The sequence below is a fragment of the Erithacus rubecula genome (genome assembly GCF_903797595.1).
Source record: "Erithacus rubecula genome assembly, chromosome: 1".
NCBI classification, from domain to species: Eukaryota; Metazoa; Chordata; class Aves; order Passeriformes; family Muscicapidae; genus Erithacus; species Erithacus rubecula.
Window position 1 is genome coordinate 93,617,885 of NC_136658.1, and position 14,390 is coordinate 93,632,274.

General features: G+C 39.6%; 1 protein-coding gene across 3 annotated transcripts in view; it reads right to left on the reverse strand.

Annotated features, from left to right (window-relative positions):
* ARHGAP6 (Rho GTPase activating protein 6) overlaps window positions 1-14,390 on the reverse strand; it is a 305,969-nt gene that overhangs the window by 55,821 nt on the left and 235,758 nt on the right. For all 3 annotated transcript variants that reach the window (XM_079309630.1, XM_079309631.1, XM_079309632.1), the window contains exon 2: window positions 3,299-3,458. In XM_079309630.1, coding sequence (XP_079165756.1) covers window positions 3,299-3,458 — 160 coding nt within the window. The remainder of the gene's footprint in view (window positions 1-3,298; window positions 3,459-14,390) is intronic.

A 14,390-nucleotide genomic window follows, 5' to 3' on the forward strand; every position in this document is an offset into this window, starting at 1 on the left:
CAGCATTCTCTGAAGTAGAAGAGAGTTGAAAAGTACATCTTTCCTTTTTCTGGATCTCTCCAGACCTACAGAGCACCTCTAGCTCTCTCAGACAGTGTTAGTTCTAAATCTCACTAGTGTGGATTTGGATTTGTTAAACAGAAAATGTTTAATAGTCTGTTTTTAACTTGAGTCTGGTTTTAACTTGATGGCTGTGATGGAATTTTATTTTATTTGCATTCTTGCATGCCCAAAGTGCCAAAGCCAGTTTCACATGGATACAATTTAAAATTCCCAGTTTACACATGATGTTCAACAATGAATGACAATAAACTGGATGGCTGCCTGTAAAAGTTTGTTATAAATTTTCATTTCACACATTTAAAAATGATAGGAACATGAAGTGGATTTCAGTGTGTCTCTGCAAATGGCCTAAACCAATCTGTAATAATTGCAGAATAGATTCTTATTCTCCTACCAAAGTACCAGCACAGATGTAGCATGATGGATTGATAGAGTGATTATTATATATGCCCTCTTCAAAATATTATTTATTTCTGTTATCAAAACTGGTGTCAAACTTTCAAACAGGATGGAGAGCTTAATACTAAATGTACCTTAATTCTAGATATTACCTTCACTTCCTTCAATAGATGATACTAAAATGTTTTAAAATTCAATTAATTGTACTGGCTATTCCTTCATGATGTATACTTTAAAACACAGAAAATTTCATGATCTGGTCATTCAAAGCAAGAATGCAGGTGTGAAATTATTTGCCTCTTATTAATAATCTTGGTACATCCAAACTGGAGAGCAGATCTGAACAGCCAATTTACTTCTCATTCAAACTAAGCCAAGAAATACATGAAATGATGGGGTCAAAGCTAGAGATGAAACAGTAGCCTGCAATTCCTAACTTTTTGAAATACCTTTTATTTTCAAATGTTTAACAAAAATTTATTTTCTTATTTAGTTTCTATGCTTACAATTACACTTTTCAGACTCAATATATCTAAAACTATTTTCATGTTTTATATTTAACCATGTATACATATTCTATGAAAACAAAAATAGTTCTCATGTGTGATTCAAACCTGAAAGATTCTCCAAACAGTTGGCTTTTCATGGCAGTCCCAGCAGGAAACAGCAAGCAGAACACAAAAGCAATGCTCCCTCTTCAAAGCCCAAAGTTTCTGAACATGGCTCCATGTCCAGATGGAGACTGGGACAAGTGGTGTTTCTTAGGGGTCCATACTGGCACCACCACTGTGTGATTATCTCCAGCAGTGACAGACAGTGATATGACTACACACTCAGAAAATCTACTGAGTACAGCAAACTGAGTGGTGCAGCTGGCACACCTGAGGGGTGGGTCACATCCAGAGGGACCTGGAAAAGCTTGAGAACTGGGCCCATGGAAACCTCATGAGGTCCCAAACCAGCAGTGAGCCCCTGCAGCCCAGAAAACCAAACACATCCACAGCAGCGTGGCCAGCAGGGTTAGGGAGGGGATTCTGCCCCTCTGCTCCACTCTGGAGATCCCACCTGGAGTGCTCCATACAGTTCTGGGGTCCTCAGAGCAGGAAGGACAAGGACCTGTCAGAGCAGGTTTAGAGGAGGGCTACAAAAATCATCAGAGGATCTTCTCTCCTACAAAGACAGGCTGACAGAGTTGTGGTTGTTCAGCTCAGAGAAAGAAGACTCTGGAGAAATCTTAGTCTTTTAGTAATGAAAGAGGGATTAAAAGAGAGATCAGGACAGACTTCTTAGTCGACTTCCTGTTGCAACAGGAAAAGGGGCAATGGTTTTAGAACAAAAGAGGGTAGATTTAGAGTAGGTGTAAAAAAGATATTTTACAATGAAAGTGATGAGACACTGGAACAGGTTGCCCAAAGAGGTGGTAGATGCCTGACCCCTGAAATTCAAGGCCAGGTTGGATGGGACCCTGAGAAACCTCATCTAGTAGAAGATGTCCCTGCTTATTGCAGGGGGTTGTACTACATGACCTTTAAGGTCCCATCCATACTAAGCTATTGTGGGAATGTGTATAGTTGATTGTCTTAGATGGTACTACCACACATCCTTATGGTAGGACCTCCATATGTGCATCTTCATCTCCCTCAGTAATAGCCACTGGCAGTTCAAACTGTCAGAAATTATTGCAATGTCCTTAGTGTTCCAGTTCCTCCTATGAATAGCCTGTAAAATTGTTTTCCCATTGATTTAACCTTTTTTGAAGGACCAGGGAGTTGGTCAGTCTTGAAGAAGTTGATTAAATCTATCTCACTACAAACTGATGCCTTGCTATACATGTGAAGTTGGACCTTATTGGTTTTGGCAGGAATTTTCTGCAGATCCTAAAAAGCTGATGAATATAAGAGCCTGTCTCTTTCACATTTGTTCTTTTCTGTCAGTATTTTCATACATTGGACAACTGTTTTTCTGCTAAACTCAGGCTCATTAAAAATTGCTCCTGTGGCATCACTGTGTACATGCTACCACACAGGACCTCTGGTCAGAGTCAAAGGTGAGAATTCAGTGATCCCTTGCTGTTCCTTATGTAAGTATTCAACTGCAAAGGAACAACAGGAAAGCCAGATTCACAGATGATTGCACAACAGCTATCTCTGCTATGCTTGATCTGCAGCCTACAGACAGGAAACAACATAAACTTTCTCATTAGTGAGGTTTAGATCTCTTCCACAGTAACCTAAGTACAGGTCTACCACATGCACATATCCTGCATCAGGATTCCAACAGCTGAGCTTCTCCTTTTCATTTAATCTCCTGTTTCCTAGGAGTTTGATGTTTTATGCTGAAAACTAACTTGTTTACTAGGAAATAAGCAACTTTAGGAAAACTTGGGTAGGATTCATATTATTTGACATAAATGCCTTCACTATCTATTTGACCTAGTGAGAGTTGGCTTCCTTCACAGACAATGTTATACAGAGTGCTAAAAAAAAGCTTATGGTAAGATCTACCTGACCTACATAGACATTTAATTCTGGATATCAGGAAATGTAAGAACAGCATTTTTCTCTGAACTGAGTATCAAGACATCCTGGCATGAATGGGTGAGATTTAGATTATCTACCCTACAGACATCTGCCCTCGATGAGATGATCCCACTCCCATGTGGCCCAAATTGGACACAGCAAACAACTTTACTCATCATTTTTACATAATGACCGTGGTTAAGCAAAACTGAAATAAAAGACAGTATCCATGGAATAAAAAACCCTCAGTGTTTACTGCTGTGATATGAAATCAGTGGCTTAACAATCTCAACAGAGACAGCTTATCAAGCCCTTACCTTTGGGGATAGTAATCTGACAGCCCAGGTCACAGTCCTGCTGCAACTGATAAAAAGCCACTTCCTGCAGGCGAGCACGCTCCAGCTCCGAGAGGCTCTGAACGGGAACTGACTTCAGCCGAACGCTGCGCCCTGACATGCTGTTCCAAGTGAAATCACCCTACAGGAAACCAAATGGAAAAATATGAAGCATCATATGGTATTCACAGTTTGATAAACAGACCCATCTCTTTTACTGCTAGAAAAAACAACACAGGTTCTTCTCACCAAAAGGCCATTTTCTTGGACATCTCTAATCTTTCAAATATCTTTATTTCCCCCAGAGCAGCATTCCTTAAAAGGGATACAGACATGCAAAACAAGAAGTCAATTTTGCCTGAGGCCATTTAATCAAGTATTATTGCAAAAACATTAGGATTCCAGTAACAAAAAGCACAAAGCAGGGAAGGAGGGGGAGAAAAGTGCCCTTGCCTGCTTTTCCCAGTTTGTACAGTACTTGATTGTCACTTAACTATTTTCCTGCACCATTGGTCAGAGCAGCAGACCTCCAAAGGCCCATGGACAATGTGAATCTTATCTCCCACATCTTGCTAATCTGACTCCAGCAGACTCAGAGAGAGCACTGGCAGAGCCCCTCTTCCAACACATCTCATCTCCTCCTAATGACAAGGCTGTGTGTAGAACATGATCAACTAAAGGACAAAATATTCCATGTTTTTGAGGAGCTGCAGTAACAACCTAGCTGTTAACATTTATAGAGGAAAACAGCATGAGATATGCTACATCTCTGTAAGGTACCAATTATGCTCAGAAAGCAAACTGAAAGCTTTAGCTGTTGTACATCCCACCTGTGAGAATCTATACAAAAAACTACTCTCCTATTATTCAGCTTGGACCAGAGAAGTAATCATCACTCAAAGAAAAGAGCAAGAACAAAGACAAGCTTAAAGCCTGACAATTAACTTACAGGAAGACTTTCAGAATTCATCAAAGCATCATCAAAGAGCACAGATTATTACAGGGAGAGAAAGAAGAATTTGTTTTTCATTCTAACCTTGTTAGAAAATAGACATGGATCTTTTCAGTAAGTATAACCTGATGCAGCTGCTGATAATGAAAAACTGATGCACATCAGCTGGGCTGTAAGAAACCCACCAACCTGCCTTTATCACAGCATGGCAGACTTACAATTAATAAACTTTACTCTCATTTTCAGTTTAAATTTCAACATCTGCACCTTCATTGCATACTAATTTTTTTTCACTGTAAACTTATGATTCATCTGTTCTGCACATCCATCTGCAGGATGTCTACTGACTTTAAAAATTATTAGCTGAAGATACTAAATATAAAAATCAGTAAATTTTTATTTTACTTAGCAGTTATGCATCCTGTTGTATGTAAACATCTTTGTGCACATTTCCATATATTTTGCCCATATATGTGCATGTATATTTATACACACACATACAACCTGTGCATACATTTGTATTTAAACATATATATGCACACCTATGAATGTGTGAGTGTATTCACATAGAGGTATGAGACAAAAACCATTAACAAATGTGCAGCACCATTTAGCAATACAGATTAAAGGAATTACACAATTAACACCTTTCCTTGTGATTCAAGAAATATGTTTGAGTTTAGCATAGTATTTTTTTTTTGCTAGAGTAGTTTTTTAAGTCATTAGGTAACCATAATAAATAAAGGCATTACCTCAATGCCAACAACTGGACCTCTACTTAATATATTAATACTTAATGCACAAACAGTGATCAATGTCTGTATGGTATTTATATGCACATGGGCCACATATTCAACATCTTTATGTAACTCCAGTATTTGACTACTGCAATTTTTTACTTCATTTTTTGCCTGTTAACCTTTTCTTGCTCTTCTGGTGCCTTACTGTTGACTAACCAGACTCAGTAATCTCAAATTAAAGGTTTGCACAGTGACACAAGTCAAGCTGTGTAGCTTAACTCAAGCAAAATCAAACCAGCAAGAATCACATAACCTTTATTTGCAAAACTGCAAGTAAACATTTACATTTTTCAAAAAGCTGTTGTCATTTGGAGATAAAAGTGATCAAGAACAGCATTCATAACCAGACAATGTATAGAACAAAACTAATTCCTTTCCAACCCTGATATTGCAAAATAAACTTTACAAGCACAGAAGTATGCCATTCAATCCTCAGGAACACATAATATATGAGTATTCTACAGTCAAAATGGTACAGACAGAGAAATATAGGTTCTTATCATGGAGTTTAGGGGTATTTTATCTTAATTATTTGTCCATCATGAGCATTTTCATAAACAAACCTATCACTGATACATGCACCATATTTTGAAATCCTAACACTTAGATTAAAACAGGAATGGGAAGCAAAACTTTCATCCCTTAGAAAATGTTAAAGTAATAAAATACATGTCCTGTTTCCTGTAGTCCAGCATGGGACTTCTAGGAATTACCACAAATTAGGCAAAAGTTCCTTAACTGAATTCTGCATGAACACATGAAATACTCCTCTTTTTCAGACAGATTTGCCCTTGGCAATTTTTAGCTTTGGGGGTACCTCCTCACCCTCAGCCTTATTTCTGAGGTGGCTCTGTAAACTCCAGCAGTGGTACAGCCCTGCACCAAGGTCCTGCAAACCTCTGCACAGGGCTGGGCTGCTTTATATGAGCAGAGCACCCAACTCAGCACTGCCTAGGCATGGAATGAACATCCCACCTTCCACCCATGCAAAGTGCTGGGATCACAATCCCTGGAAGCATTTTAAAAATGTGGGGATATGGTTAAGTGGTGAACTTGGCAGCACTGGGTGCTGAACTTGATGATCTTATTCTTTTCCAACCAAAATTATTCTATTTTTTTGTTATTGTTGGAATTTAAGGAGTTGAAACCAACACAAAGGTAAAAGCACCAAACAAGATTATGAAGCCTGATCCTTTCAACCAGGTTTTTATTTAGCCAGTTTGCAAGGCCCCCATGTGTTCCTGGTGCTCACTGCCTAGCTAAAAGCAGTCATTTGCAACATCTGCACCTTGCAATGCCCCAACAGGTTGCTGAGATTAAAGAATGTGCAATCACTCTGCCCAATTACTGTGCACTAAAGAAGACATTCCTTTTCAACACTTGATGGGTTTGATAAAATCTCTGCTAGGTCACATTAACATAGGTTTTTATTATGCTAATGGAACACATGACTAATAAACTAAAATATTTTTAGAAAATCATGTGGTAGGTAGGGCCAATGAAATCTCCTAATCTTTAAAGGCTCAAGAAACATTTTCTTGAAAAAATCTGTTTCATTTTGCAAATACATATCACTTATATATCACTGTCTTCTATGAGTCAAAACATAGTATTTGAGAATTTAATCTATTCAAATACTCCTATTCTTCACAAAACACAAGATAAATTAAAGGCCTCATCTTCCTCCCAAAGCACAGTTATACAAACAGCCTGTAAATTACTGCAAAATCATCCAGGCTTGGGAAAGGTCCGGAGAAGTCAAACTCCCTTGAAGAATGGGTGCTGGTGTAATTACATCTGCCTGAAGCTATTCTGCACTCTGTGGGGAAACCAAAGGAGGAAAAGGGCAGCACAGACATGAAGAGTATTTTCTGTTTCTCTCTCCATATGAGAGGCAACACTTCACCAGCCTAATTCAACATCAGCATGACTTAGCTGGAAGTTTAAAAGGAGGAGAAGATCTTTATGCAACAAGTCAGAACGACGTGTTTGCTTTTTGAAATTCAGGCCCATGTGTGTTCAGACATAGCACACAAGTTGCTCTCTATTAATTAGATTACAGAACTATAGGTCTGAATATGCCCTGCAAATGACTCCATCACCAAGAAAAAGGCAACACACAAACAGAAGAGTGTAAACAGAAGTACTGTTCTGGGATAAAGTGATCAGCCCAACAGGGCATAAACTGCTAACTGCACAGCTCTCTTCTTCAAAGAATTTTATGAAACCATAATCTAGACTAAAAGCCTTCTCTGGTTTCTTCCACCAACCAGTCATGTATTTTTCCTCTCAAGTCTGCAACTCCAGCTGCATTTTCTCTCTGACACTCCCATTAATATCTAACATCTTTCCTCCACTCAAAGGAACAGTTCACTTACCAGGTAACTACCTAAAATACCAGAGCAGATGACTCAGCAAAGATGATGACTGGAAAAATGCATCTTTTGCCTCTGAAGAATCTGAATCTCTTCATTTTCCCTCTACTTCTTGTCCACAGTTGTAAGCACATATTTAATAAGATGCAGACTGCAGCTTTTCTGATATTCTTTAAAGCATTTTTTCTAATAGGCTGGATGTTTGGTAGCTCCAAAATAAACATTAAGTGGTACATCCTGACTTAAGTAACACTGCGCACTTAAATTACTCTTAAGCATATCTAAGCTATTCTTGTGTGTCTGACCTCTTTCTCCCAAGCCTCCAGCAGAAAATCTTGCAAAATACAAAGTCTTGCTTTATAGAAAAGCCTCGTTCTTCTGTCTTTCATACAATACAGAAACTGTTGGCAACTGCATGGAATGCTGAATTTGAATGCAAATCTTTAGGCAGTGACCAACGTTAATTCCTCTGGAGTTTCAAGCCTTAGTGAGTTATGTGGATGGTGTACAGGCTGGGAAATAAGAACCCTCACACATGATGGTTTTATGAAAAAGAATTTAATGCAAGATGGAGAGTGCAATTTTTATCTTATGCCTTCTTGCTATTGTTAATGACTTTGGTCTATACTCATTCAGGTGAACACCATTATCAAATTAGCTGTCTACTTTTCATTAGTCTTTTGCTCAAATCCATCTGAAACCACTAAGATCAAAACCAATTATGTCTACTTTTTCTATCCTAGCAACTTTCAGTTATGTGTTTGTATTTAGAAGGGTCCACTGTAAAAGTGGTTTTGCACAAAAAGATTATATTGTAAACAATATGGCAAATATAGTATTAGAGTGCCTTAATTCTGTTTAAGTACTTCTTTAAGCTTCATGAAACCATGTATCACTGCCACTTTACAACCTTTTGCTTCCCCATGTCATTTATTTCAGCTCTCTCTACAATTATTTCCAGACTCCTCAGGCATAAACTCTCACAATTTGGTGTTGGTACAGGTAATCCCTCTCCATTTCCCTGGTGTTGCTGTTAGTAAGAACCAAAATTAGTTCTGAAGTAAAAGTCAGTCACTTTAGTATAGCTATATACTCTGTCCTACTGAATCAACATATAGAATACTGTTCCTGGACAGGAGGAGAACGAAGGAGAAGGGGAAAAATTAATTTAACTAGCCTTGTAAGCATTACATGCAGTTAAAGACTGCATGGAAACTCCTTTACTAGTGCCATCCTAGATAACCACCTGCAAATTAATGAAGAGTTAAAAAGCAATAGATGGTACAAATATGCTACAGCCTGACTCTCTGCCACCCTCATTTCAGATGCTCTTCCACAGCCAGCTCAGTGCATTAACAGGCAGCAGACTGGTCTCCAGCAGGCATCACAAACTACTGCAATCCAGGATGCTCTGGGATCACACAGCTGCTCCCAAGTGCCTGCTCCTACTGCAAAGAATGCTTTCAGATGAATGAAATGCCACCTCAACACTGTACAAAGAAGCACAAGGCTTGCTGTGTGACATCAAAGCACTCAGAGGAAGGTATCTAAACATGGATGTACAAAGTATGGGGCCTCAACAATTAATCTTCATTAAGAAAAACTGACTTCACTAAGGTTGTTATCTAGGGTGACATCCTGTTCCCCTTGACGTCAGTGGCAAAATTATTAATATGTCTCCACTAGGAAGACAGTAAGTACAGCCCAGATGATTCTGTGTTAGTTTGAAGCTTTGCACTCAAGTTGCCTTATCTCACACTATATTGTATTTAAGTGTAGCTTTATCAGAAAGATCACATTTTCTAAAACACTGGTTGAGATATCAAAACCACTTAATGGCAATTAATTTGGCACTGCATTGCCAAAGACAGATACTTCCTCATATCCTGTCTCATTCCCAAGGCTGGAAATCCATGTATTCAGGATCAATACTGCAAGACAGCCCCTGTGGGAGCACAGGAAAGCTGGTATTCCACTCAGGAGAAACAGAATTCACACCCATAACAGAAATACTTCATCTAGCAAAAGGCATGAACCCATGCCCAGGTAAAGATACACATTTCAGTCTGTTACAGTGATGATTTCTATTTATCAGAGTAAAAACTAACTTTAGTCTAAGGATAAACAGAGAGCAGAACAATGAGCATGCTTTCACAGCAGTATTAAAATTGTTAAAATAAAAGAGAAAATATTTCCGGATCAACCTTTCCAAGTTTTCTAAATGCCTCAGGATACTATTTCATGTTTAGAGTATTTAAACAGTATTCTTTTACAAAAACCTGATGTATTAGGGAGTATTTGATTCCTTTTCTGATATTAATAAACCTGAATGATGTACAAAGGTATTGCCCAGCAAAATATTCATACCTAACATATAGACTCTATACTGAACTTTTTGAACAGATTCAGAAAACCAATCTCCAGTAACAAGGTGAAAACTGTAGTAATTAAACCATCTGAGAGCACAATAATGAGCAACAAAAGTTTCATCAATCTCAACACAGAAGATCTGGGATATCCTGGCTTCATTAAGAGGAGAATTATTTTCCCTTCTATTCCCATCTACTGTAATTTTGAGAGGCTGGTGTTATGTTTTTTGAAGTCTTAAAACTTGCTCCTGCTTCACTGGGAATAACAAACTCTGCAGGCTAATAGGAAGGCTGAAACTATATGTGAACTGCATGTAAACAACCTGAATGACAAAAATATAATTATATGTCTTAACTGGATATATGATCCTGAAGTAGTACAAAATATCCTGGTGAAACAATGAGGATCTCTGCTTGCACAGCACAAAAGTCAACCATTTCTGCACCCAATTAGAAATATCAATGTGACCACAGCCAATGCATTCAACAGTTAGGAGTGGCATCTATTTGTATTATGTTCCATATAAAAGAAAAAATTGCAGCATTTTAGGAGGAAGGAAATTACCTACTATTTAAAAGATAGAATGCATGTGAAAGAGTACACATTGTAATTTCCAAGCCTGCAAAAATTGTATCTGCCTAAGTATTGTACACAAAGCTAAAAATACATATTTGACTACTTTAGTTTACTTCCTGGATTTTGAGCTTTTAAGACTCATGCAGATTACATGATCTGACAGGGATACTATTAAAATCTCACAATGAAGTTTAAAAAATCAAATCATTCTGTAACTCCAAGAACTAAGATCTGACTAACAGTAGTCTTTAATTCAACACAAAACCCTATTCTTACTGTTTCAAGTGGTTCATACCAATCTTTCCTACAAATTTGTACAACTGACAGAAAGAAAAATGAGGTCTGCTGCACACAGGAAAACAGTCATCCAACTACCTACATACCAGATCTGGCTGGAAAACAATTCTAAGGCATTATTTTCTTCTTTTGGGGGAAGAGTGAGGCTGGGTGTGATTACTTGATAGGTACAAAATGCAGGACATCTCTAAATACTTACATTTGGAGAGTAAAGTGGCAGCTCTCAGTTACTCAATTGAAACACAAAGGATTTGGGAACTAACCTGGAGCAAGAGTTTTAGCCAGGCTTTCATACAGAATATTTAGGTTGGAAAATACCTCTGAGATCATCATGTCCAACCTTGACTGGACACCACCATGCAATCTAAACCACAAGCACTGTGCCACGTCCTTTCTTGAACAACTCCAGAGACAGTGACTCCACCACCTCCCTGGGCAGCACATTTCAATGCTTAACCACCTTTTCAGTGAAGAAATGACTGAGAATGTCAGACCTGAACCTGCCAAGGTGCACTTTGAGGGTGTGTCCTCTCCTGCTGCTGGTTGCAGAGAGAGTAGGATTCCCCTTGGCCTTTCTCCTCCAGGCTGAACAAGCTCATCTCCCTCAGCCACTCCACTCAGGATCTGTGCTCCAGGCCCTTCCTCAGCTCTGCTGTCCTCCTCTGGACATGCTCCAGCATCACAGTCTTTCTTGGGGCCAGAACTGGACACAGAACTTGGGGTATGACCTCACCAATGCCCAGAACAGGGGAAGAATTACCTCCCTTGACCTACTGGTCACACTATTTCTTGCACAGGCCAGGATGCCATTGGTCTTGGCCCTCTGGGCACTGCTGGCTCCTGTTCAGCCACTGTCAACCCTCAGGTCCTTTTTCACAGGGCCACTTATAGCCACTCTCCCCCAGACTGGAGAGATTCATGGGGCTGCTGTGGCCAAAGTGCAGGACCCAGCACTTGGTCTTACTGAACTCATGCTGCTGGACTTGGCCCATGGATCCAGGTTCACCCCATCCCAGACAACTGTCCTACTCATGGTCTACTCCAGCATCTCCCCCCTACCATGGTGAACCTCAGCAGAGATTGCCAGAGCAACCTCCAGCCCCCTTCAGAGCCATCTGCAAACTCATGACAAGAACAGCTACTCTCAGAGCTGACCTGGACACCTCTAACAGTGACCACCCACCAACTCTGCACTGTGACCACGTCTGCTTCCTCATGCACATTCTCTATTTCATAAACTGGCTGAGATAAAGGCTGAAAAAAGCTTGCAGGAGCCATTTTATTATTTAAGGAAGTTTTCTTTGAGTCATGAGTTTATATCACCAGACAGCAGTATTTCAGTGTAAGCAACACAAGAGTTCTAGAAAGGCAGGGACAAGCACATTTCAAACATGCAACAAGAAAGCAATCGGCTTCTAGAGAACAGGAGTTTTTACTTCATTTGCTACATACTCACTCCACATTTCAGTTTTATCACTCACACAATGCTCACGTGTGCAAACACTACCCTGTGCTACACACTGATGTCTGCACCACTGAGTGAGCTACAGTGCTCTGCCAATCTACTCCTGTTTATTGGGACTGCGTTTCTTACTTTGTTTGCTGGGGTTTTAATAACATCTAGGATATCAAATTCCACCCACACCAGCAGCTGTTTTGCCAATTCTGTCTCTTTCCTGAAGACCCCGCAAAGATAATTCTCTATGGAGAAGTTCAGAAAATACACAAAATCTAGTAACAAGGGAAAATACTGTGACTACAAAGAGGTGGCTTTGCACTCCTTAGTATTATGAATACTTTTCATCCATGCAATTTTCCCCTTCTTTCTATGCAATGAAGCACAATGTGATACCTTTTTGCAAAGCACAATACAGGACATTACATTAGCTTAATGCAAAGCACTATTTTGGCATTTCTTATAAAAGAATTTACTGTTTCCATACATGACTCTGCTGATCTGCCATTAAGTTCAATACCAAACAGAATTTAAATATTTTTTAGGAAACCCCTTTAACTATACTGGCACTGTACAAACAGCTCTGAATGGATATATAGCTACAGGTCAGACCGATGGATCTTTGTTCACAGATCACAAAAGAGTACCCTGGTGCTCACCATTGTCTATTAACATGGAGGAGTGTTAAAAATGTGACTTCTAAAGTAAGAAATGTACAATGGCTCCACACAATTAAAAACACTGTGCTAAAACATCAATTTTCAGGAAAAAGTTTTATTTTCTAAACTGTCCCTCCAACCTGAAGGACCCCAAATTCAAACTATGCCCATCAGACATTTTGCCACTTCTTTCTTTGTTTTGAAACAGCACATTTACTTTGGACAGAGAAGGGGGAAAATAGCCATAAAGTCCCCACTGTTATGAAAAACAGAAACAATTGCTAGAGTTACAAGCTCCTCACAGACAGAGCCAGATGAAGAACAGCTCTCGTCTCTACTTTCTTGTATGCAGTTAACTCGAATTTAAAAATGCAACAGTAACGCAGCCGTGGCCATAAAACCTGATGCTTACAGAAACGGTTATTTGCCAAAATGAACCTATGCAGCAGCAGCTGTCATGCCATCAGCTTTCAAAACCCCTTTATCCCCAGCATATTTTGCTCACAACTGCCTGGGTTTCGTGCCCTTCATGCACAGAGCATATGGAAAAGGATAGACCTGTCACCACAGACTCCAAAGCAAACCACCTGACGAAGCCACTCGAATACAAATCAACCTAATTACACAGTTTGGTTTCCAACGTTAATGTCACTTCTCATTCCATAGTTTCATTACTCTCAGTCTTTATGAAAACAGGCATGGTCATGAAACTGGTCTGAAAACAAATGATATTAAAGGGCTCTTGGTTTGTTGATGGATTTCCAGAGCCCGGTAATCCCTGGCAATACTTGGTAGTGCCAGATTTTTTCCCCACTGAATCACAGACATTCACTTCTCTAAAATCTATCTAAAGCCCAAAAACATTAAACCTGATGTCACCATGAACACCACATTCAGACAATGCTATCCATCACACTTACCTCTATCCTGTGACATACAAGATTATTCGTTTTCCTTACCCATTAACTGAGCTCTCTTTTGTCTTCAGTGTTCTTTAGTATTTGATCAAACCAGGCTTGAACTAAGGATGCAGATCCAGATATGCTGTATCATAAAATAAATTGAGAATAATGTTGTTGACCTGCAGCTGTGTACTAAGCAGCTGAGAGTGAGCCCAGCTGGAGCAGCTGCGACTCCCAGGACACCTTTTGCTGCCAGACGTCATGAATCTTAAAGAGGAAAAATTATCTTTTCCTTTCTCCACTTTGAAGCAAGCTGAGAGCCTGGCCCAAGGAAAAGTTCAGTCACACAGACAAGTTGTGACTGGGTTCCCCGCTTCTTACTCCAGAGATGTGCTGAGACAGTGCAAGGAGCTGTGAGGAGGGTGCAGATCTCCTCCCAAAAATCCTTCAACCTGGGGATGTGCAGGGTCAGAACCAACCACAGCTTTCCCAGCTCTGTCAGGAGCAGCCAAGAGTGCTGGACACGGCAAAGAACACAGACTGCAGAACAGAGCAAAGAGCTCTCAGCAGCTTCTGCCTGACCTTCTCAAACAGCTGTTTAAAACACCTTTGAAAATTTACTCAGGCTGGCCAGCTATATTTACAAAACAATTTTGACAACAGCAACACAGCGACTGAACACTTTAC